Below are 25,467 nucleotides of genomic sequence, written 5' to 3' on the forward strand. Positions count from 1 at the left end.
TGAATGTTTAAAATTTTCTGTAATAAAAAGATTTTAAAAGGGAATACAAGAAAGTAAACAAAATAATAATTCAGGTAAGATTTTCACCCTCACAAACTTACGATAAACAGCAGTCTAGCCCTAGCTACAGCTACTGTCTCAATAACAAGTGAATTCCCAACTGAAGAACTTAAGATCTCATGGAAAGAAATAAGATTGAGGTACTAAAGTTAGTAATGTACCCACAAAAGTCTTTAAAATAATTCTATATTCATAATATACATCTAAGACAAAATATTAAGTGACAACAATATTAAAGTTATTTTATATCTTAAGTTAGCATTAAGATTGCTGTTTCCCCACTTTTTAGTTTCAAAAGGAGGTTTGAGCTTTAATTTTTCTCTGTCACACTTTACAGACATACTAAAAGGCTTTTTTTTTTTCTTTTGGGTATGGCTTTCTATTAGAGTGTTCAATATTTTTCTTACTTTAGGACTGAGAAGTCACAGCTCTGTTCTCATCTTCCATTTTTCACACACTGGCATTCCCTTCTGCCTCACAGAAGTGAATGAAGTACATTTCACCTTTTTCTTCTTAAGGCTTCCCTGCAAACACCTCTATTCAATACCTGACGTCTGCTTTAATCCTCCACTCTTCTATTCTCAATCCCCAGCTCCCTTTTTTCTGGTTATCTTCAATAGCGGTTACTTATAACTGGCATTATGAGATCAAAAATTGTCTTGGTAACTGTGAGAAAACATTAGTTAAAACAGAAAATGCTCAAATTTCTTGTGTGGGAAATTCACTAATAGGGAGGAATTACTGTAATAAGACTGAATTCTCACCTGTCCTTTAGTCCTGGTACAAATACCTAAAAAGGTTTTAAATCTTGCTGGTACTTGCCGTTACTTTAGTCACCTAAGTTGGAAACTTTGATGCATATGTGATTCTTTCCTTTCCTCTACTCCTAAGTATAATTTGTTACTAAGCCATGTTAGTTTTCAATCTCAAATATAACCACTGCCACCATCATCATTCTGACTCTAATATATCCATGCCTGGTTTAATAACAGATTCCTCCAGGGTTCTCTGTCTTTCAAATCAATCCTGCACACTGCACTATATAAATTTCCCTAAAACAATGTATTTAACACATCACATACATGACTCCAAATCAAGTGGCAGGTTATCTATTGGCCTTCTTCACAAAAAGTAAAGAAAATAAAACCCTATCCTTTTATGCTAGCGCTACTCTCTGGATAGTCAATTCTTTTACACCAGCGCTACTCTCTAGTCTATCCTTTTACACTAGCACTACTCTCTAGTCTATCCTTTTATGCTAGTGCTACTCTGTGGCTAGTCTATTCTTTTACAGTAGCACTACTCTGTGGATAGTTTATCCTTTTACACTAGCACTACTCTGTGGATAGTTCAATGAGGTTCTTAGTTCTACATTAAGAAACATCATGAGTGCTCTCAGGCTTTGTTTCCCTACCTGCTATAAACTTCATTCTATTCTCACAATCTCAAGGCCTTCCTTTTTGTTTGACCTCATGTCTAGCTCCCACTTCCTTACTCATTGGGATTGTCACAATGGATTTCTAGTTTCTTTTGTTCTTCAAAGACCTTCACACTTCTGGCTTCTTATGCCTTGTATGCTCTTACCATAAACCTTTAGAGGGCTTGTTCCTGTGAAGTTCCTGGAATGTCCTCAGGGAGGCCCTTACTGTCTACTACCTGAAGCTGTGACCCTCCCCGCCTCTTCTCCTGACAATTACTCCTTCCACATTATTCTGCTTTATTTTCTACCTACCATATATGATTCTGTGAAATGAGCTTATATATAGTTTTATATAAGCTCTAAATGAGGTACTTTGTCTTACTCATCACTCTAATCCTTATACCTAAAAAGAATGCCTGGCACACACTAAGTGTCCAATACATGTTAGATGATGAATAACCCTGGCTATGCTCTTAATTTCCCCTACAGTGCTGTAAATTTACAGTCTACTTTTCGAGTATTAAAACAGATGGTTAAACAAGTGCCCATGATCCCCGTTCCTATGCATACTCTCCAAAACAGGCATATCATCCAACTATCTGGTCTGTGCTAGTTTTGAGAGCAGGCTCTGAACTCTATCTATTAACCTCATCCTCCAGTACTCTGACAAAACTCTGGTGATGATCTCCTGGACCCCCCTGCAACACACTGTGCTTGTTGGCATCAGCTAGTGTACAGGCAGAATAGGGTAGTGAATCCTGGCATCTACTAGGTGCAACTTCTAGCAGTGTGCTTTCAGGCAAAGCTATTTCTCTGTGCCTTCAGTTACCTTCTTTATAAAATGCTGACAGTAATAGCATAAAATTCATACAGTTACTATGAGAATTAAGTGAGTCTATATATAAAGTGTTCAGAACACTACCAGATACAAACAATAACTAACACTCAGGTAGCTCTTACTATTACTTACTTTCACTTTTGACAAGCCTCCTATCTGCACAGTGTATTCTCTTTCTTCTCAACCTGGCCAAACCATACCTAGCTTCATGACCTACCTGAAGCTTACTTTCTTCTCCAAGTTTCACCAACCTTTCTTCTCTTTAAGCTCTAATGGTATTTGGCTGTCTTTAAATGTTATTTAAACTATTTCAAACATACACATATTGCTATTGTAGAAAGATTTATAAATTACTCAAGAACAAAGATCTTATATCTAATTCCCTCTCTATCCACCAAGTGCCTAGCATTTAAACACTACAGGGCGATACATGCATACGGAATGACAAATACATCAACTTTTACAAGTTAAGTTCAGATGACAAGCTGATAGATGAATCTAATGGTGATATAATGTTGTCTGAGTAATACAATCAGCAATATTAAAAGTTCCAAAAATAACCTATATACATATTGACAGTAATTTAAAGATGTGACTGGAAAGTAACACAAAAAAAGGAAAAAAAAAATCAGTTTACTCATACTTAAAAGTATCCTTAAAAACTAAAAAATTATGTGTTTATCTTAAAAAAAATATACAAAGCAAAGGTGTGTTAAATGTGTCATAATAGGATATTCATAAAAATAAATGTCTGACTTCAGGGTTTACTTAAACATAGACTTCCTCCACAGAGCATTTTAAACCATCTGATGTATATTTTAGAAACACACACACACATATGCACACGCACACACAGGTACATGAAACAAACTGTAAATATTATATTTTAATTAGAAACAAAACTTGCAAGTTAAAAAAAAAAACCTCTGCATTCTTAAATTGACAGGTGGAAGGAGAGTATGGATTTATATATTCAAATTATCTCAAAAGCAGTCATTTATTTCTTCATAAAGGGTGTTAAGGCTACGAGAGAGGGAAGATTTTTACCCTATATGTAAATCTTATCAATTTTATCCTTTTGCTCTTTATATACTTCTGATTCTCTCTTTGCACACATTTTCCATATACCTGTTTTTCACAAGATCTTTGTTATTATGTAAGGAAAGAAGTTATATCTTATGGTGTGAGAAATGCCCCAAATTTTAAAATAAGTGCAAGAAGATAAATTTTGTTAAAGGCAATATTTTCATTCTTAAATCAATTTTATTTATAAAATTTTTTGGAATACTCACTTATATAATGCATTCCTAAATTCAGGAGTCATAAAAAGTGTCTGCAAAAGGCTATTCAAATAGCAAGTCATTGCTTGGTTTACTAGTCCCACATATCCTTTAAAGAGAAAATACAAATATACATTAATCAGCATTTACATTAAAAATAACAAAAAATAGTAAGAATTTAATTCATAGTAAAGATTTAGAGGTTAAAGTTACAATTCATTTGGAAATTATTTCAATTTGTTCAATAGCACCTAAGAAAAGATCCCTTTTCTAATATGTGCTCTAAGTAGGCTTTGTTTTGCAGAAAATGTCAGGATACCTTGTTATAGATATGTCCAGAGATACACATGGAGATTATATGACATTAAATAACATTTCAAGGGTAATATGTTTAGTAAAGTATGTGTTACTGGCATAGACATAATCTTTTTCCCCCAAATCTAAAAGTTTAAGCATATTAAACTTTTAAACATATTAAACTAGATTATAATGGAAAAGTATAAACATATTCACTTTAAATAGCATCACACACATCCAATGTAGAAAGACTACACAGAACCAGTTATCCCTGTCATTAAGTCCTATAAACCAATTTCTGTAAGAATGAATAACATACAAGATAAATTCACTACATGCAAACTCACAAAAGCTGAGACTCTAAGTAATGCGGAGTGACTTCGTCTGTTTCGACAAGCCTGTCAATGAAATTCTATAGATCAGCATGCTGTGCAAGGGTAATATGGATCCCACACCATCTGTACTTGTATGATTCCAAGAAAAGACCAAGTATGGTAGCTATCTGCTTTTCACTTTGTACTAAGGTTCAAACTTTTATTTTTTTCATCTTTATTTTAAGAACCGTGCATGCGTGGGTGGTTTATATCTTAATCTACATCATTGTATTATTTTAAAATGCTTCTATTCCAGACTACTCCCCACTTGAGTTGTTCTCATAGGATCCTATATTTAATCCGTATTAGAGCCTTTATCTCACTGTTTTGTAATGACCTGTTTGCTTATATGTCTTCCCCATCAGACTGTGAAAGCAGGGGTTGAATCTGATTTCTATCTCTCCTATTACTTAGCACAGTAGCAGATGCACATGAGGAGGCAATGTGTATGACTTACAAGTAACCCAAGTTTGTATGGTATCTAACCTGATTATTAATAATAAAAAACATTATTTCATTAGTTCATACAAACAGATCCTTTCCCACAAACAACGGCACTTTGGACAGGAGACCAGGTTGTTCTGTATCTTTTTCTGAGCTGAGGCTGCCCTGGGATTTCCCTTCTTCTCCGTCCTCCTCCTCCCAATTCCTCAACAGTTTGGGGTAGAACCAATCTACTTGGAGCCTTACAAGGTAAATGAATACTATTATCATCCTTTGTCTACATACACATCAATCATGTATCACTTGTTTGTGACCTTGTTTCCCTTTACTGGGCTTAAAAAAATGTTTCGCGGGTAGGCTTGAGAAGAGAAGAAGAGAGTAATGGCAATTAATTTTTGCCATAGCTCTTTATTTTACCACTAGCTATAAAAATCATATATAACTCTATGATCTTTTGTACTTCATTTGGCACCATATTTAAAAAGAATGAACACTGTGTCACATAAATGTACTATTTTCCAAAAGTATGAAGATTTTGGCGACACTATTAAAAGTGCTAATGAATTAACAGAAACCTTTCTCATTAGGCATTGTCTAAATCAACAAACTTCAAATGGCAGCTATTAACAAGTGGATTCTACATCTGAAATAGTTATGAATCAATATTTTTAGTATAAGTCAGTAAGCGAGAAGAATATAAGAACATATACCATTCAGTAGAGGGCACATGCAAAAGGAAATCCTAAACAGAACCAATCACTAGGAAAGGAGAAATCAAACAGGCCCAGTGAAGTAGAATCAAATAGGCCAACTCTTGAAGTAGATAAAAAGGTTGTTAAAGAAACTGGCCAAAGACAGGTATCATGGATTTAGTTTCTAATCACTTGTAAGTTCACATTAGCCTTCCATCTACTCCTTATTTCTCTCCCACCCACCATCTCCTATCAACAGTGGCTGCCAGTGGGACGTGGTAGGAAAGAGACAGGAAAGAGTATGTTGAGTACCCAAACCCATTGCTTTACTGAAAAATGTGTTTCTAGAGCCCTAAGTTAAAATCATGAGAGCACTGTCTAATAAGAAAATTTCACACATGGTGCCAAAATTTATAACAATTTCTTAAGGAAAATGCAAACTCAGTACTTTGATAAAATAATTTTATCTGATAAAATAATTTCTGAACACAACCCTTGATAAAATAATTTCTGAATATAACCCCTTTGGAAGCTTATAGAGTAACTCAGAAAGGCGGGACCTCTAGAACACTGCAGGAAAATGTACAGGTAGGGAAAGGGAGTGAAGCAGAGGTATGTGAGGAATAGCAAATGTGAACAAAGACTATGATTACATGGCAATGTATAGCAAAGACTTCTAAAAATATTTTTTAAAGTAAACTTCAACTTACTAATATAATTTCTGGGAATTTTTATCTTTAGGAAATAATCAGAGATGAAAACAAAAATGTATGTATAAGAATGTTCATAATAGTATCAGTAATATTAATAACTATAGTTTAAATATCTAAACCTATACAATGAAACTATTTTTCAGCCATTTAAAGCCCCATATTAAAATACTATTTAATAACATTAAAAATTACTCCTCATATAGTATTAAGTGAAAAACATTGATTAAAAATCTACTCATGATTCTCCCTTTTCTGAAAAGTACACATATAGGCCGGGCGCGGTGGCTCAAGCCTGTAATCCCAGCACTTTGGGAGGCCGAGACGGGCGGATCATGAGGTCAGGAGATCGAGACCATCCTGGCTAACACAGTGAAACCCCGTCTCTACTAAAATACAAAAAAAAATTAGCCGGGCGAGGTGGCGGGCGCCTGTACTCCCAGCTACTTGGGAGGCTGAGGCAGGAGAATGGCGTGAACCCGGGAGGCGGGGCTTGCAGTGAGCTGACATCCGGCCATTGCACTCCAGCCTGGGCGACAGAGCGAGACTCCGTCTCAAAAAAAAAAAAAAAAAAAAAAAAGAAAAGTACACATATAGAGGAAAGATAAGATAAAAATATGCAAAATTGCTAGAAGTGATGCTAGTAACACTGTAAATTATCTTCACTTTTTTATTTTATAGTAAGACAATGACATGTATTATATTTGCATAATCAAAGAAAGAGCATTTTTAAAAAGCATGTCTTAGTCTCAAGGAATTCACAGGCCTCAGAGAGCCACAGGAAGTTGAAGTTAGTACACAGCACAAAGTAGAAGTTCTGTAAATACTTGATGCAAAAATGACTGAATCAATTGTCAGAAGACAAGGCAAATATCGCAAGAATCTTGATTTGTTAAATCTGGAACTCTCTCACAGTGTTTCAGTTATCTCAGAATAATCTAGGGTGCTTATTTAAAACAAAATGCAATTTCTTCCAGGCTACTACAGAGCAGCTGTATTAGCATTTTGGGAAGTAATGCCTTGGAACCTACATTTTTTCTTTTTTATTTTTTTGAGACGGAGTCTTGCTCTGTTGCCCAGGCTGGAGTGCAGTGGCACAATTTCAGATCACTGCAACCACCTCGTGGGTTCAAATGATTCTCCTGCCCCAGCCTCCCGCTGCTACCATGGCCAGCTAATTTTTGTATTTTTAGTAGACATAGGGTTTTACCATGTTAGCCAGGCTGGTCTCAAACCCCAACCTCAGGTGATCTGCCCGCCTCGGCCTCCCAAAATGCTGGGATTACAACAGTGAGCCACTGCGCCCGGCTGGAATCTGCGTTTTTAACAAGTATCCCCAAAATTAATTTTTAAAGAAATTAAAATCTGAGAATCACTACTCTACATAGTGTAATGGGAAACAGTTTTATTATCTCCTATTATCTGAAATCAAAGATAGTTTTGTATTCTTTTTTATTGCGGTTGTTTGCTACAAAAAGTTCTACTGATAGAAAGGATCCTAACTACCAAACATAATCAGGTTTTACTATTATTTCCAGAACAAATAAACCATTAAAGCTGCACAATAACTAGATATGAGGAAATTATTCTAAATTCTAATTACAAAATATAGTAAATGAAAGATTACAGATGACATTAGAACAAAATCTGGAGTTGGGCACCATGGCTTTTACCTGTAATACTAGCTACTTGGGAGGTTGAGGCAGGAAGATCACTTCGAGACTAGCCTGGGCAACATAGTGAGACCTCGTCTCTACAAAAATTTAAAAGCCAGGCATTGTGGTGCACACCTGCATTCCCAGCTTTGGGACGCTGACGCAGAAAGATTACTTCAAGACTAGCCTGAGCAACACAGTGAGACCTCATCTCTACAAAAATTTAAAAGACAGGCATTGTGGTGCACACCTGTAGTACTAAGCTACTTGGGAGGCTGGGGTAGGAGGATCATTTGAGCCTAGGAGTTCAAGGCTGCAGTGAGCTATGATCTTACCACTGCACTCTAGCCTGGGTGACAAAACAAGACCCTATCTCTATAACATAATAAAATTAAAAATAAGAAATCTGCAATGTAACACTATAGTGTTCTTTTTACACTGATATTTGTAACGTAATATTTAAAATCACCTGTGTTTTGAAGTTCTAAGAGTTAAGTTTCTGAAGCCACACTTAGCATGAAACACCATTAATGAGATACGCAATCAAAGGCTTCTCTGAACCCCAGTTTCCATTTCCTTCAACATAAAACATACTATCTATTATTTTATGCATACTATCTATTGCAAAGATTTGTTTTAAGATGAAATAATATGTAAATTTATCAAGATTTATTCATTAAGCGATTACACAATCTTATATGTAAATAAACCTTTGCATAAAAAAGCCATTTTACTTGCTCAATAAAGTGAAAAAATTGAAAAATGTAGGCTTAATCATATTCAGAAAAAAACAGAAATTTCAAAACGATATGATTCATTTCAAGCACAATTAAACTAAAAGATAACACAACAGAACCATAAAATAAGCATGGCCCATGTGCTTCAAAATGGAAGTACTGTTAAAAGTAGACAACACAGACTTTCCTTTCTGGAGGAAGTCTACTTTAAAAATTTAAGAGTATAGTCAAAATAGAAAATTATTAAAAAGAAGTCTTGAACTTTTTTTCTTTTTTCTTTTTTATTTGAGACAGGGTCTCAATCAATCACCCAAGTTGAGTACAGTGGCATCATCATGGCTCACTGCAACCTAGACCTCCCGGGCTCAAGCAATCCTCCCACCTAAGCCTCCTGAGGAGCTGGGACTACAAGCAACAGCGACCACGCCCCACTAATTTTTTTATTTTGATTTTTGTACAGATGGTGTCTGGCTAGGTTGCCGAGGCTGGTTTCCAACTCCCGGGCTCAAGCAATCCTCCTGCCTTGGCCTCCCAAAGTGCTGGGATTATAGGTGTGAGCCACTGTGCCCAGTACACTTATAATCCCAGTTACTTAGTGGACTGAGGTGGGAGGATTGATTGAGTCCAGGAGTTCAAGACTGCAGTGAGCCATTATCATGCTTCTGTGCTCCAGGCTGGGCAACAGAGCAAGACTCTGTCTCAAAAAAAAAAAAAAGAAAAAAGAAAAAAAAAGAAAAGTCTTCCTTCAAAACATAATATTCGATAATGTTTATGTTATTATTAAATAGTTGCAGCAGCAATATAGTAGAAACAACAATGGGTTGAAGGAAAAGTAAACCACGTACTTTTCCTAACTTTGTGGCTGCTAGCTAGTACTCCTGCTCTGGTCTCAGTTTTCTTATCCATAAAGTAAGAGGATTAGGCTTGAAATTGCTAAGATTACTTTGGAGCTAATGCCCTATGATTTTATGAAAACACAACAACAAATCTTACCAGTTTCTGATTTATTCAAAATAGATGAGTAGGAGTAGCTTTGGCTGACATAATCACTGGTAGAACCCACAGAACCTTCTCTTGGAAGCGGACCTATAAACCTGTCATGAACACTGTCTTCCCCAGCACTGGAATCCTCCTAAAATGCAACATATTCAAATAGTTAGTAAATAGCAAATCTTGCTGAAACAACAGCACTCACCATTTCCTGTAGGAAGGTTTGAATGATGCCTGATACAAAACACTTTGGAAAGTTGCTCATGTCCCCTTCCAAAGTGTTACTTTCTAAATTTTCTTTCAAATTTTCTGTTTACATGAGAGAAGATTTTTGGTACTAATAAGTCAAAAGTACCATTGTACTCCCTGATGACAGTCTATCAGTCATTTTTATATCATCCTTGCCAGGTAGGCCTAGCACACAGGGGACACACAATTATTGTTGGATGAGATGGATAGCTTCCTACTGTCTCCAACAAGAAACTTCATTTTAATAAGGAAGATGCTGAAAAGGATTAAGGGACATAAAAACGGCACAAGCAATTGGGACAGAATTGAAGAATTTTTATGCATTTAAAAACATGAATCCCTGTATTGTGAATCCAGAGTTCCCTAATTTAATAGTTATTTTAGATTTCAATGTCACTTGGACTAATCAAAATCTTCTCATGATGTCATAAAAATAAATGATGCAATTAATGAAGATCAGAGAGCATGTTCTGTTACTGCTTCAGTACAGATGGACTGTGTTTAATTACTGTCTAGTGTCCAGACAGGCATTGTTATTCACAATAAACTTCTAAATGAAAAGCATCAAACAGAACAATCTTTCCTGAGCAAAGTGTCATTAAACAGAAGGATTCTGAAAAAGTCCATAAAGCCTTAGATTTCTCAGCCTGTAAAAGAGTGAGGTAAATCAGACCAGGTTTTCTTAATCTTTTTTGGCATTTTCATTTTTTAAATTTTTATTTTTTTCAACTTTTAAGTTCAGGTGTACCTGCGCAGGATGTGCAGGTTTGTTACACAGGTAATGTGTGCCATGGTGGTTTGCTGCACAGATCATGCCATCACCTAGGTATTAAGTCCGGTATCCCTTAGCTATTCTTCCTGATGCTCTCCCTCCCTCCCCAGTGTGTGTTGTTCCCTCCCTGTGTCCATGTGTTCTCATCATTCAGCTCCCACTTACAAGTGAGAACATGTAGTGTGTGGTTTTCTGTTCCTGTGTTAGTTTCCTGAGAATAATGATTTCCAACTCCATCCATCTACCTGCAAAGGACATGATCTCGTTAGTTGTTATGGCTGCACAGTATTCTGTGGTGTAAATGTACCACATTTTTTTTATCCAGTCTATCATTGATGGGCATTTAGGTTGATTCCATGTCTTTACTATTGTGAATAGTGCGGCAGTGAACATATGCGTGCATGTATCTTTACAACAGAATGATTTCTACTCCTTTGCCTATATACCCAGTAATGGGATTGCAGGGTCAAAGGGTATTTCTGCCTCTAGGTCTTTGAGGAATGACCACATTATCTTCCACAATGATTGAACTAATTTACTCTCCCACCAATAGTTTAAAAGCATTCCTTTTTCTCCACAACCTTGCCAGCATCTTTTGTTTTTTGACTTTTTAATAACTGCCATTCTGACAGGTGTGGGATGGTATCTCACTGTGGTTTTGATTTGCATTTCTCTAATGATCAGTAATGTTAAGCTTTTTTTCATCTTTGTTGGCTGCATGTGTATCTTCTTTTGAGAAATGTCTGTTCATGCCCTTTGCCTACTTCTTAATGGGTCTGTTTTTTTCGTGTAAATTTATTTAAGCTCCTCGTAGATTCTGGATATTAGACCTTTGTCAGATGGATAGATTGTAAAAATTTTCTCCCATTCTGTAGGCTGTCTGGTCATTCTGAGGATAGTTTCTTTTGCTGTGTGGAAGCCCTTTTGTTTAATTAGATCCATTTGTCAATTTTCGCTTTTGGTGCAATTGCTTTTGGGGTTTTCATCATGAAATATGTGCCCATACCTGTGTCCTAAATACTATTGCCTAGATTTTCTTCTAGGGTTGTGTATAGTTTTGGGTTTTACATTCAAGTCTTTAATCTGTCTTAATTTTTGTTTATGGTGTAAGGAAGGGGTCCAGTTTCAATTTTCTGCATACGGTAGCCAGTTCTTCCAGCACCATTTATTAAATAGAGAATCCTTTCCTCATTGCTTTTGTCTGGTTTGTTGAAGATCAGACAGTTGTAGATGCGTGGGCTTATTTCTGAGTTCTCTATTCTGTTCCACTGGTCTATGTGTCTGTTCTTTCACCAGCAGTATGATGTTTTGGTTACGGTAGATTTGCAGTATAGTTTGAAGTTGGGTAGCATGATGCCTTCAGCTTTGTTCTTTTTGTTTAGGATTGTGTTGGCTATTTAGGCTCTTTTTTGGTTCCATATGAATCTTAAAATAGATTTTTCTAATTATGTGAAGAATGTCAATGGTAGTTTAATGGGAATAGCACTGAATCTATAAATTACTTTGCGTAGTATGGCCATTAACAAGATATTGATTCTTCTTATCCATAAGCATGGAATGTTTTTCCATTTGTTTATGTCTTCTCTGATTTATTTGAGCAGTGGTTTATAGTTCTCCTTGAAGGTGTCCTTCACTTTCCTTGTTAGCTGTATTCCTAGGTATTTTCTTTCTGTAGCAATTGTGAATGGGAGTTCATTAGTGATTTGGCTCTCTGCTTGCCTGTTGTTGGTATACAGGAACGCTAGCAATTTCTGCCACTGAATTTGTATCCTGAGACTTTGCTGAAGTTGCTTACCAGCTTAAGCTGATTTTATGAAAATACATCATAAGACAATGGGGTTTGCTAGATATAGGATCATGTCATCTGCAAACAAAGATAATAATCTGACTTCTTCTCTTCCTATGTGAATATCTTTTATTTCTTTTCTTGCCTGATTGCCTGGGTCAGAACTTCCAATACTATGTTAAATAGGAGTAGTAAAAGAGGGCATCCTCGTCTTGTGCCAGTTTTCAAGGGGAATGCTTCCAGCTTTTGCCCATTCAGGATTATATTGGCTGTGGGTCTGTCATATTTATTACTGCCTCATTTTCAGAATTTGTAATTGGTCTATTTAGAGACTCAATTTCTTCCTTGTTCTGTCTTGGGAGGGTATATGTGTCCAGGAATTTATCCATATTTTCTACTTTATGTGCATAGAAATGTTTATAGTATTCTCTGATGGTTGGTTGTGTTTCTGTGGGGGTCAGTGTTGATATCCCCCTTATCATTTCTGATTGCGTTTATTTGATTATTCTCTCTTTTCTTATTAGTCTAGCTAGCAGTTTATCTATTTTGTTAATTTTTTCAAAAAACCAACTCCTGGATTTGTTGATTTTTGAAAGGTTTTTTGTGTCTATCTATCTCCTTCACTTCTGCGCTGATTTTGGTTATTTCTTGTCTTCTGCTAGCTTTGGGGTTTGTTTGCTCTCGGTTCTCTAGTTCTTTTAGTTGTAGTGTTAGGTTGTTAACTTGACATCTTCCTAGCTTTTTGATGTGGGTGTTTAGTGCTATAAATTTCTTTCTTAACCCTGCTTTAGCTGCATCCCAGAAATTCTGGTATGTTGTCTCTTGGTTCTCATTAGTTTCAAAGAACTTCTTGATTTCTGCCTTAATGTCATTATTTACTCAAGAGTCATTCAGGAGCAGGTTGTCCAATTTGTAGTCATGTGATTTTGAGTGAATTTCTTAATCTTGAGTTCTAGTTTGATTGTGCTGTGGTCTGAGAGACAGTCTGTTGTGATTTCAGTTCTTTTGCAATTGCTGAGGAGTGTTTTACTTCTGATTATGTGACCAGTTTCAGAGTAACTGCCGTGTGGTGATGAGAAGAATGTATATTCTGTTGTTTTAGGGTGGAGAGTTCTGTAGATATCTATCAGGTCCACTTGATCCAGAGCTGAGTTTAGGTACTGAATATCTTTGTTAATTTTCTGTTTCAATGATCTGTCTAATACTGTCAGTGGGGTGTTAAAGTCTCCCACTGTTATTGTGTGGCAGTGTTAAGTCTCTTTGTTGGTCTCTAAGAACTTGCTTTATGAAGCTGGATGCTCCTGTATTGGGTGCATACATATTTAGGATAGTTAGCTCTTCCTGTTGGATTGAACTCTCTACTATTATGTAATGCCCTTCTTCGTCTTTTTTGATCTTTGTTGGTGTAAACCCTGTTTTGTCAAAAACTAGGATTGCAACTCCTGCTTTTTTCTGTTTTCCATTCGCTTGGTAAATTTTCCTCCATCCCTTTATTTTGAGCCTGTGTGTCTTTGCACATGAGATAGGTCTCTTGAGGACAGCATACTGATGAGTCTTGACTCTTTATTCAGCTTGCCATTCTGTGCCTTTTAATTCAGGCATTTAGACCATTTACATTTAAGGTTAGTAATGTTATGTACAAATTTGATCCTGTCATCATGATGTTAGCTGGTTATTTTCCCAGCTTGTTTATGTGGTTGCTTAATAGTGTCACTGGTCTGTGTACTTCATTTTTGTAGTGGCTGGTAATGGTTTTTCCTTCCCATATTTAGTGCTTTCTTTAGGAGCTCTTGCAAGGCAGGCCTGATGGTGATGAATTCTCTCAGCACTTGCTTGTCTGAAAAGGATCTTATTTCTCCTTTGCTCATGAAGCTTAGTTTGGCCAGATATGAAATTCTGGGTTGGAAATTCCTTTCTTTACGAATACTGAATATTGGTCCCTAATCTCTTCTGGCTTGTAGGGTTTCCACTGAGAGGTCTACTGTTTGTCTGTTTGTAGGTGACCTGGCCTTTCTCTCTGGTTACCCTTAACATTTTTTATTTCACTTTGACCTTGGAGAGTCTGATGATTATTGTCTTGGGGTTAATCTTCTCATGGCATATCTTACTGGGGTTCTCTGCATTTCCTGAATGTGAATGTTGGCCTGTCTTGCTAGATTGGGGAAGTTCTCCTGGATGATATCCTGAAGTATATTTTCCAACTTTGTTCCATTCTTCCTGTCTCCTTCAGGTACTCCAATCAGCTGTACGTTTGGTCTCTTTACATAATCCCATATTTCTTGGAGGTTTTGTCCATTCCTTTTCATTCTTTTTTCTCTATTCTCGTCTGCCTGTCTTATTTCAGAAAGACAGTCTTCAAGCTCTGAGATTCTTTTCTCTACTTGGTCTATTCTGCTATTGATACTTGTGATTGCACTGTGAAGTTCTTCTAGTGTGTTTTTCAGCTTCATCAGGTTGGTAATATTCCTCTCTAAACTGGCTCTTCTGGCTGTCAGCTCCTGTATTATCACAATTCTTAGCTTCTTTGCATTGGGTTACAACATGCTTCTTTAGCTCAGCAAAGTTCGTTATTACCCACCTTCTAAAACCTACTTCTGTCAATTCAGCCATCTCAGCCTCAGCAGTTCTGTGCCCTTGCTGGAGAGGCACTGAGGTCATGTGGAGAAGAGGCATTCCAGTTTTTTGAGTTTTCGACATTTTTGTGTTGACTCTCTCTCATCTTTGTGGGCTTATCCACCTTTGATCTTTGAGGATGCTGACCTTTGAATAGGGATTGTGTGGGGTCTTTTCTGTTGATATTATTGTTATTGTTTTCTGCTTGTTTGTTTTACTTTTAACCGTCAGGCCACTCTTCCGCAGGGCTGCTGCAGTTTGCTGGGAGTCCACTCCAGGCCGTAGTTGCCTCAGTTTTTCCCATACCTGGAGGTATCACCAGTGAAGGCTGTGAAACAGCAAAGATGGCCATCTACTCCTTCCTCTGGAAACTCTGTCACAGGGGGTCCTGACCTGTTGCTGGCCTGAATGTGCCTGTAGGAAGTTGCTGGAAACCCCCGTTGGGAGGTCTCACGCAGTCAGGAGGAACAGGATCAGGGACATGCTTAAAGCAGTCTGGCTGCCTTCTGGTAGAGAAGGTGTGCTGCATTGTGTGGGGACCCTTCCTCATTTGAACTGTTTGGACTCTCCAAAGCTGGCAGGCTGGATGGCTGAGTCAACCAAACCACAGAGACAGTGGCCTCCCCTCTCCCCTACCCAGAGCTCCATCCCAGGGAGAGATTAGAGCTCTGTCTGTATAACCCTGGCTAGAGTGACTGAAGTCCCTGCAAGGAGCTCCTAGCCAGTGAGGGTGAATGGATCAGGGTCCAGCTTAAAGAGGCAGTTTGGCCACGATCTGGCAAAGCAGCTGTGCTGCACTGGGGGGAATCCTTCCTGGTCCAGACCATTTGAATCCTCCAAAGCCAGCAGCTGGAATGACTGAGTCAATGGAACCACAGAGATGGTGGCCACCCCTCCCACCGGGAACTCCATCCCATCTTGGGCAGACTCCAGCCTGTTGCTGTTGAATTCCAAGCCAGTGAGTCTTAGCTTGTGAGGTGCTGTGGAAGTGGGGCCCACAGAACAATGCTGCTTGGATCCCTGGATTCAGCCCCCTTCCTAGGGGTATATATATGGATGGACTTCCCACCTTGTTGGGGATCCTGGGGTCAGAGTGTGTAAAACTCTTGGGTCTTTATGTGTGCCCAAGTGGCTGCTCTACCAAGATTCCACACAGCTCTGTGTATAGGACCCAAGACCCTGGTGGTGTGGGCTCCTGAGGGGATCTCTTGATCTCAGGGTTGCAAAGATCCATGGAAGTAGCGTGGTTTCCCGGGCAGAGTCATACAATCATTCACAACTTCCCTTGGCTGGGAGTGGGGATTCCTTTGGCTTTGTGCCTCTCCTGGGTGGGCCATCGCCCCACCCTGCTTTTCTTCATTTTCTTTGAGTCCAGTTGTTTGCCTAATCAGTTACAATGCGAGAACCTGGATATTTCAGTTGAATGTGCTGTATTCACTCGCCCCTTTCATTCCTCTCCATAAGGGCTGTGGACCGCAGCTGTTTCTAATCAGCCATCTCGATCCCTCCCTCTTACTCTTTTTTAACTCATGTCCTCTACAATGGACTGAGAGAAAAAAAAAAAAATCTCTGGTGGAATAGCCCTCAAATTGGGAGTTACTGCATTAGATATCTCTAAGGCAATTGGGCTGAACAGGAAAGTCTACTGAAATGTGAATTGGGATAAATATTAAAAGAATAGAAATGAAACATGTAATGTATACACCAATCATTCCAAAAAAGGTGGCAGGTTAGGGGAGGAAGTGAGAATGGAAATGACCTTCTCATAGATACTGAAAAACCAGACGAAAACCACCGAAGATTTACAGCAACCAAGCAAATGCTTAAACAAAGGAAGGGTCACTACTGAAACACAGGAGATCCTTGTGGCACTTTGACTTATCCTAGACCCACCCCCATCCCTGGTGTGCCAGTGGTCTTGAAGATAGCAGTATATGTTAAATCCAACGTGGCAACAGACTACGGTCTATATACAGTCTGTATACACAAATAATGTTGCTATGGATGTCCAGTGTAACTATGTTATTCTACACACTTATAACAAACCAATAGAAAATTAAAAAATATTAATATATTACACAAATTACAAAACACATCTTATTTCCTTCAGGAAACTGCATCCTCAAGTAGTAGGTGACAGTGCATAAAAATTATAAATACAGGGTTTTCTAAGTAGCTTACCAGCAGTATTTGAGGTTGTTCACCATCTTTATCTGTCAAATGCAGAAAGTTCTTCTTTCCTGGCTCAAAATTAGCGTCAAGAAGTGACTTGTCACTGGTATGATCCAGTGGTGCCTATGGACATAAAACATAATATTTCAGATTATGAGAAACATAAAATAAGTAATCTATAAATGGACACATATCTACATTTAAATAGTATTTGTTTAGCAATGATCTGGTAAAATTCTGTTCATGTAGGCTTGGAATTAACTCATTTATTCATTAACTGGGACAGCTAAGCCCAGTAACAATGCATACACTGATAGGTATCCCAGAGACTCACATTCCCCAACATCTAAAAAACTAAAAAGAGAAAAGGTGAAAGTTAAGAGTGTTAAGTACTACATACACATAAAAAGAATCTATAAACATTTCTCTCCATGTTCTATACAATATATGCAATATGATATTTAATGGAGTTTCATGAAAATTGACCAAAGATAATTTTACATAACTAAAAACCAAAATGTTTTGATATATAAATATGATGAAAAATACCAGATAAGCAACATACTAAGCAACCCAACCAAAATAATTATGTAACATAATTATGTAATGTAACAAAAATATAACTAATGTAGTATATATTATAGCCTTTAGAAAGACTCCTTAAGGAAAAGCCTCTCCTAGTAAATGATACCTATTTCAAATGTACCGCTAGGATTCAGAGGACCCAGGGGGTATGGAAGTGATTGTGATCAGACCTTTGAAAATTAAACATCTAAGATTCAAGTCTTCACCTAACTTATATGGTAGGGCAATTTCAACTCTAGCTGTCATTCTAATATACTCTAGTTGGTGGATGAGAGAGGAAACTCTCTATGCCCCAAGCCCTATTCACTCACTCCAGACCACTATAGAGAAAAATGAGGGAGCAGAGGTAAATATCTTTAAAACTATTTTGTTGCATTAAGAAATGTTTTTAATGTTTCAAAGACATGGGCAGAGTCTCCTTATACTCATTTTATGAAAATGTCTTTATGTCTTAGGAAATTAACACTACTTAACATTGTATAAAAGTGCAGGTACTGAGGACAAAAAAAATTAACCGTAAGAGATTCCACTACTTACTATCTGTGTAACTTTGGAAAGTTATTTCACTTCCCCATGACTCAGTTTCTTCACCTATGAGGGTGTAGTAGCACCTACCTCATTGAGTAGTTAATAATATAAGGATTAAAAAAGATTACATTTGTACAGAGCTTAGAATACTATAAACACAGTGCAAAAGACGTGTTAAGTAAATAAAATAGCGAATATATGTTCTACCTATTAATTTTGGCTAACATCTATCAATCCACAAGAAAAACAGGACACAGAAAACCGGAAGCTGAAAGAAGCCACATGGAAAGAAGAAAGGGATTGCTGGGTTCCTTCAAGTCACTGGTGGGACATGATCAGATGATATAGCTGAAATACACAGGGGTTTTACCTCAGTAAGTGTCTGTATACAAGGTGGTGGGTAGCTAAATGGGCTTAGTTTTCTGAGGGTATCCATTCAGCACTATGCAGTAAGCAGGAGAAAGTAGTCATATTCATAGAAATGTACAGGAGGCAAATAAAAATACAGAAATAGAGCTCTTGAGTACAGTCATAGCTAAAGAAAGAGTAACAGGTAATCCTGACATACAGCTATTTAAAGCTATTGTGGAAGATAATTTAACAAATGCTTTTTGAATGCCCAGAAGGAATGTTTATGGAGGATACGAAATTTACACGAGGTTCCTGTCATGAAAATGCTTACATTGGAAATGGAAAGACATAAATGAATAATACCTATAACAAAAAGGAACTATGATAAGTGGCTCAGCCAAAGGGGATAGGAGGTCAAAGAGAAAACAATTACATTTAAAGCAGCATGAGGAAACATCGAGTAAAGCTTTTTAAGGGTAAAAGATGAATAGGACCTGGGAAGACACCTAGGACAGTACAGAACTATCCTTTAAACTGAAAAAGGACAACACTAGAAATTATGTGGTGATGTACCAGAAACTATTCAAAGTCTCAGATTAAATATTGTTTATCTTTCTATGTCTTGTCTGACTACCAATTTTACTGGTTAATTTCAGTTTAAAACATTAGTTCTATATTTTAAAAAAACAAATATATTATGGAATAAAAAGTATAATATGATTTTAAGGGCAAATCAGGCAACATCAAACATCTCTGATTCTCCTGTGGAACCAACTTAAAATTTGTACTCCAAATACCATAGGGATACACATTCAACTTCATTGACTGTTAGAGGTATTTTCCTGGAAAACTTAAGACAGAAAAATATGGAAATCTATGTTAAGAAAATAAATCAATGCAGTATCTGGGATTTCAGAGTATAAAGCAAAGCCTTACAGAGCCAATAGTAGCTTGTCTGAGATTTTTAATCAGTGGGCAATGAACAGTGATAGACGGTTACTGAACTAGAAGGTGATGTAAGTGCTACAATTTTGGATGATAGAAAATAATTCTAACTATTATGTAGGGCGGATGGAGAGAAAGGAAACAAGAAAGACTATCTAGAATATTATTCTAATAATGCAGATGAGATCCAACTCAGTGGTCTCCTTCCTTAACCACAATCCCAGGCAAAAATGATCAGTGCCTCTGCTATGTTCTGAAGATATATGTCTCCCCAAAATTCATATGCTGAAACCTAACCCCCAATGCAATGATATTAAGTGGTGGGGCCTTAGGAGCTGATTAGGTCTTAAGGGTGGAGCCCTCATGAATAGGATCAGTGCCCTTATAAAAATGGCCCAAGGAGAGATGTCTATCAAGGACTCCTAGAAATTTTTTTAGTAATTGCAATTGTTTATTTTGATAGTAAACATTAATACAAAATTAGGTCAAATGATGACCTAAGTACATGTCTCCCAATAATCCTCCCCGAAAGTCCATAAAATGTCAAAAAAAAAAAAAAAAAAAAGCATGCTTAGCAAATCAAAAATTTTGAGAAATTAAAAAACAGAAAACAGATAGGATCAGATCTATGGAAAAATAAAACTAAAGGGAACCATAGCCCCAACATCCTATAAGAGAAGACTACTGTGGGGATAAAGGTAGTAAGGAACTTCAGACTAAGGTCAAGACGTAGAGGCCAGGAAACAGTTAAAAGTGAGCAAGTGGGAAAAGGCATTCTGATCGGTTTGGTATCTCCTCTCTTTTTCTCCTTGGACTATGCAGCAGACAGCAGTGCCTATTTCCTGTCAGGGTAAAGAGTGGGCACTGTGACCAGAGAGGCAGTGCAGTGCTGTCTAACTAGGTACTGATCAACTCCTAACCCTAAAGAGTCAGAAACCAGTCAACCCCAGAACAAATTATAAACACATCACATCTAGCAGCATGTCCCACCCTTTTTCCACAACCACCAAGAACTGAATATGGTAAGTTCAATCAGCATCCACAGAGAGGTATATCAAATCAAATATAAAAATGAGCAGAAAGTAAGAATCACTAAATATTTAAAGAAATGCTACACCATGAAAGAGAGAAACTAAAAATACAATGGATAAAGGATAAACACTTAAAGAAACAGTTAATAGAACAGAATACTAAAATTAGAAAGTATACTCTCAAAGAGATCTGAGAAGGCTGTAGTCGTTAACAATGTTTTTAAGCTTGAGAGTCAAAAGTCAAAAGTTATACATGTCCATACAAAGAAAAATAAACATATAAAAAAAGTTGCCCCAGAAATACACATAGACACACAAATAAAAAGAAATAAAAGTCAGCAAGAGATAATCTTGGTTAATGTTGGAATGTATGAGGCATATACGATTCCATTTTTCTTACTATGAATATTTTTTCTTCTTTTCCAAAAATCAGATCATAAAATATGATTTTACAATCTTTTACCATGGAAAAACATACGATGATCATCATTCTGCTCAGCAAATACAGACAATATTACTGAATATTTAGTTGAGACAATATTATGAGAGTCACCTTTCATGAATGAAAAAACTGACGAAATGACATTGTGTAAACTTTAGGACAAGCAAATGTTAAATCCAGAATGGAGGCAAAGGAAGACGAAGGATCCAATTACTGAGCTGCACATAGGCTCTTACTGTAGTTGTTATACTTTTGTTTATGATTTAAAAAGAGTTCCAGGATTTAACATTATCATTAGTAGCAACAACAATGGCTATAATAACATTTTTAGAAGCTTAAGTCTAGGATTTTACCATATCAGCAGTATTGATTCCATTTCCCCACACCAAATCAAAGGTTCCATTTATGTAGCCTACTTTGTTGGCCACATCTTCAAAGAGCTTTCTGACTGGAGTAGATGCTGGTAAATTTAAAGTGATCCGTTCATTCACTGTCTTTGAATTAGTAGTATCTTGTATTATACATAAGACTCTAGGTTCTTCAGCAGCATTTTCTATCTGAAATTTTAAGAAAAATAGGACTTTATATATTATCTTCAAGGCAAAACAAAAGTATAATTAGCCATAAAATTTTATGATTAAATGTAAAAGACCTCACAAAATATTAAGTATTTTCTCTGTGCTATTTTCTCTGTTTTATTGTAGCCTGAAACACATTCTAATGGATATGTCATACATATAAGCACCATGTAAGTTTGTTTTGGAAACATCGGGGCATATTTCAGAATCAACAATCATTCTTGGAGACATTTGCTTTCACCTTTAAGACTGTAAATCCATGGTCAATAAGCCATGAAGATAGTAATATTTAAGCAATTTTAAGTTAAAAATTATAAAATCTGATCCTTAAAAATGTGTCATTACCATGCTAGCCACAGTCAAATCAAGTATTTCTGGGTCCCCCAAGAAAACAATGGGAATTGTGCAAAAATGCAGTAAGGATTGTCTAAAGATTACAAAATCTGTAACTAAGGGATACAGGCTACCACATCTCCTGATCTTTATGCTGCTGTACCCGTAAGTCCAGATGTCTAAAAAGCTCCATTTATTAATGTGTTGGGAGCTGACAAGCTTATCCAAACAGATGAGCCAGGAGGAGCGGGAGGGAAAAACAAGGAAACAGTTTCAATTACCAATACAGAAAGGAATTAGGGTCACGAATTCTCCTTCCTGCTTAAACTTTCTCAAATAAGCTATGCCCTCTCTCAAGCTGTTAAGGGACAGCACTTTTCCACTTTCCACAGGGTAAAACACTACATCAAAGATACTTTATTGGAAGAAATTCCTTTCCCTCCTTCTATAATGGCTATCTCAATGAATGGCACCATCATCTGCCTAGCTGCTGAAACCAAACAGCTGAACAGAGCATCTTCCTCGTCCTTCCCTCTTTACCTCACATAGTCTCCAAATCCTGTCAATTCTACCTTTTGAATATCTCTTGAACTACCTCCTTCACTTTATTCCTGCCTGCAGCAATAAGAATATCCTACAACAAAATTATGGAACAGCTTCCTAAGAAGTTTAACTTCTTCCAATCTTATATTACTTTAACCCAGAATAGTATTTCTGATACACAAATCTGATTATGTAAATCTCTTGCTTTCCCTGAAAGTCAGGTGTGGCATTAAACTGGGAGATGACTCACCATCTCCATAATGGGCTATTCAGAAATATGATCTTTACAAACTGGTGGTTTACACAAAAATTTATTTCTTCCTTAGTTTCTACAACACTATCAACCCCAACCTTTTGTTGCTTCTATATTATCCATTTTTAAATAAGAAAAATTATAACTAGCTAGTACTGAAGATGGGATAGCCACAAAGTTTTTTGTTTGTTGAAATAACACAATTATCATCTGTTTCTGTGACACACACTTTTGGGTTTGCAAGAGATCATTTAAAGTTATTCCAATTAGTTTAGAACAAAAGTAAGTTGATATAAAAGTATAATATTTAAAATAAATTGTGTAGCACTACAATTCAGACACACCAAATATTTAATTACCAGTAACTTAGTTAAAAAATAAAAAGAAAATACATTTCTGTAAAATAAAAGAAACAAAAGAACATTATCAATATACATTTCAAAAGATAAAAAAAAGCCTTCACCTGTACATTTTAGATGTTATATTAACACATTTAATAGATCATTTTACACATTTTAACTCTAAACTAAAAAACATAGATCTTTTTAAAAATGCTGGTTTATGATGAAAGAGTAAATAACTCAAAATAAATTTCAACTATAAAAGGTACACTTTTATAGATTCAATAGTATACTTCAGGGATAGCTCAGGTCTGAATGATTCAGTGTTCCTGGTATAAAATACTGTAGTAGCAAGATTTTAAAGCCTCAAATAGGCTGGAGTTGATGGTCAAAGGAAGACAACTCTAAGAATTTAGAAATCAAAAGTGCTGTGATAGTAATCATACATAAGAATGGTGATGTGGCAACATCATATGGCCAGACACTAGCAGTTCCTGGTTCTTTCCCTAAATATGTGAATGTAGGGTCCAAGCACTCCAGATGCCTCTCCTTCCATGTGGGAAAATTATCCCTCAATGGAATCCTATCTGAAGACTAAATGTATTATACATATAAAAACAAAATTCAATCTCATGTGTGGCTTACATTCTTTTTAGTAATAGCCCTTCTTTTCCGTACATATACATAATTTTGCTTTTTAAAAAATAGTAAGAGTATAAAGGAAAAAATGGAAATAATCTGCAACTCTATAACCCACAGATAACTATTAGCATGCTGGCATATATCCTTCCAAGTGTCTTATCTGCAAACACACACATGCACACACACACACACATACACACACACACACAGAGAGAGAGGCTATGCATGCATGCTACATAATCACAAACACTGGATTAGAATACACATGCTGTTTTCTAACATCTTTCTTATATCATGCAATCTTTCCCTGTAAAGCTTTTCCTAACTCATCATTTTAACAACTAAGTAGTATTTGTTAGTACATGGATTAATAATAATTTACTTAATAAATTCTATTTTATTGACTCAGACTTTATTATACTTTTACAAATAATTCTGTGATGAACACCTACATAAAACTTCATACACTTTGTTTCCTTAAACTCCTTATACATAGAATTTCTCAGCAAGTTACATTTTCCTCTTGAATTCTGTTGTAGGATGATTTAAACAGATAAAAAGCTCTGCTCTTCTTTAAAGCTCTAAGCTAGCCACTGCTAAATTCTACTTTACACTCAACTTTCTGGGCCCATTCTTATTGCACCTAAACTTTAATCTATTATGTGGACTTCATCTGAATTTTAGAATCACCATTGCTAATAGTAATCATACTAAAGTAAAATTTCTCTCCTCCTTTCCCCTCTCCAATTTGGGAACTGAGAAGAAAACAATTTTTTTGTTGTTGCAATTTTAAGATACCACCAATAAGATGTGGCAACAGATTTTTTTAAATAGCTTTTCAAGAGAAAAAAAAAAACTATACGTTATAAATTAAACATGTAAGAAACATTTCCAAAACATTTAAATGTAAAAAGGTTTTTTTTGGAAATGGGAAATTAGGGCAGCTACCTTCTTAATTTCTTTGTGGCTCTAACCAAGACTGATCCTACTTATGCCCAAAGGTAAAAACAATTATGTCTTGAGATGAATTAAAAATAGCAAAAAATTCTTTGCCATTCTTTTTCCTTTTTCCTTTTCTCAAGAAACTGACCTGGCCACGTGACCATCTAAGACCAAGAGAATGTGACAGAAGTGACACTGTGTAACTTAAGGCAGGGCCTTAAGAAACCAGTAGTTTCTGCTTTTGTATTTCTTGGAATATTCCCTCTTACAACCCAGCCACCATGTAAGAAATCCAGTTACCCTGGGATCAGCATGCTGTGAGGAGGCCCTAGCAATCCACATAGAGAGGAAGTGGCCTCTTGGTGGAGACACTGAGGTGCCTGATGTATGAGAAAAGCCTTTTGGACATTCCATTCAATGACTGCCACCAACTTAATGGAGCCAAGTAATTCTAGATGATGCCACCTGAAGCAGAACCGAATAGTTGGTGAGCCCTGGCCCCAATCCCATCCCGCAGAAATCTGAACAAATAAACGAATTGCCCTATTAAGTCACTAAACTTTAGGGTCCACTGTTACATAGTAATAGATAAAAAATAAATATACCTAAACACCTTCAAGCACATCCAAGTTCAAGCGGGGAAAGTATGATGATGGTGCTGGTAGGGAGGGAAGGGTACTACTTTTCATTTAAGTACTACATCTAACATTAAGAAAAGGCATCTGAGGATATATCACGATTGAGGGAAGGGAGCAAAAATTTTTAGTTAAAAGAGTTCTCTGATGAACCTGAGGTAAGAGAAAACAAGTGCAAAATTCTAGAAAAGCCTAAAACATGTTCCATTTAGAAAAACATTTAATGTAG

At 36.6% G+C, this 25,467-nt stretch overlaps 1 protein-coding gene across 3 annotated transcripts in view; it reads right to left on the reverse strand.

Moving 5' to 3' along the window:
• USP47 (ubiquitin specific peptidase 47) overlaps positions 1 to 25,467 on the reverse strand; it is a 123,346-nt gene that overhangs the window by 63,622 nt on the left and 34,257 nt on the right. For 2 of the 3 annotated variants that reach the window (XM_025357023.1, XM_025357024.1), the window contains 4 exons: positions 21,325 to 21,528; positions 17,099 to 17,212; positions 9,501 to 9,639; positions 3,611 to 3,707 (listed from right to left, as the gene is read on the reverse strand). In XM_025357023.1, the coding sequence (XP_025212808.1) occupies positions 3,611 to 3,707; positions 9,501 to 9,639; positions 17,099 to 17,212; positions 21,325 to 21,528 (554 nt within the window). The remainder of the gene's footprint in view (positions 1 to 3,610; positions 3,708 to 9,500; positions 9,640 to 17,098; positions 17,213 to 21,324; positions 21,529 to 25,467) is intronic. The other variant, XM_025357025.1, reaches the window with a different exon arrangement.

The sequence above is a fragment of the Theropithecus gelada genome, chromosome 14 (genome assembly GCF_003255815.1).
Source record: "Theropithecus gelada isolate Dixy chromosome 14, Tgel_1.0, whole genome shotgun sequence".
Lineage (NCBI taxonomy): Eukaryota > Metazoa > Chordata > Mammalia > Primates > Cercopithecidae > Theropithecus > Theropithecus gelada.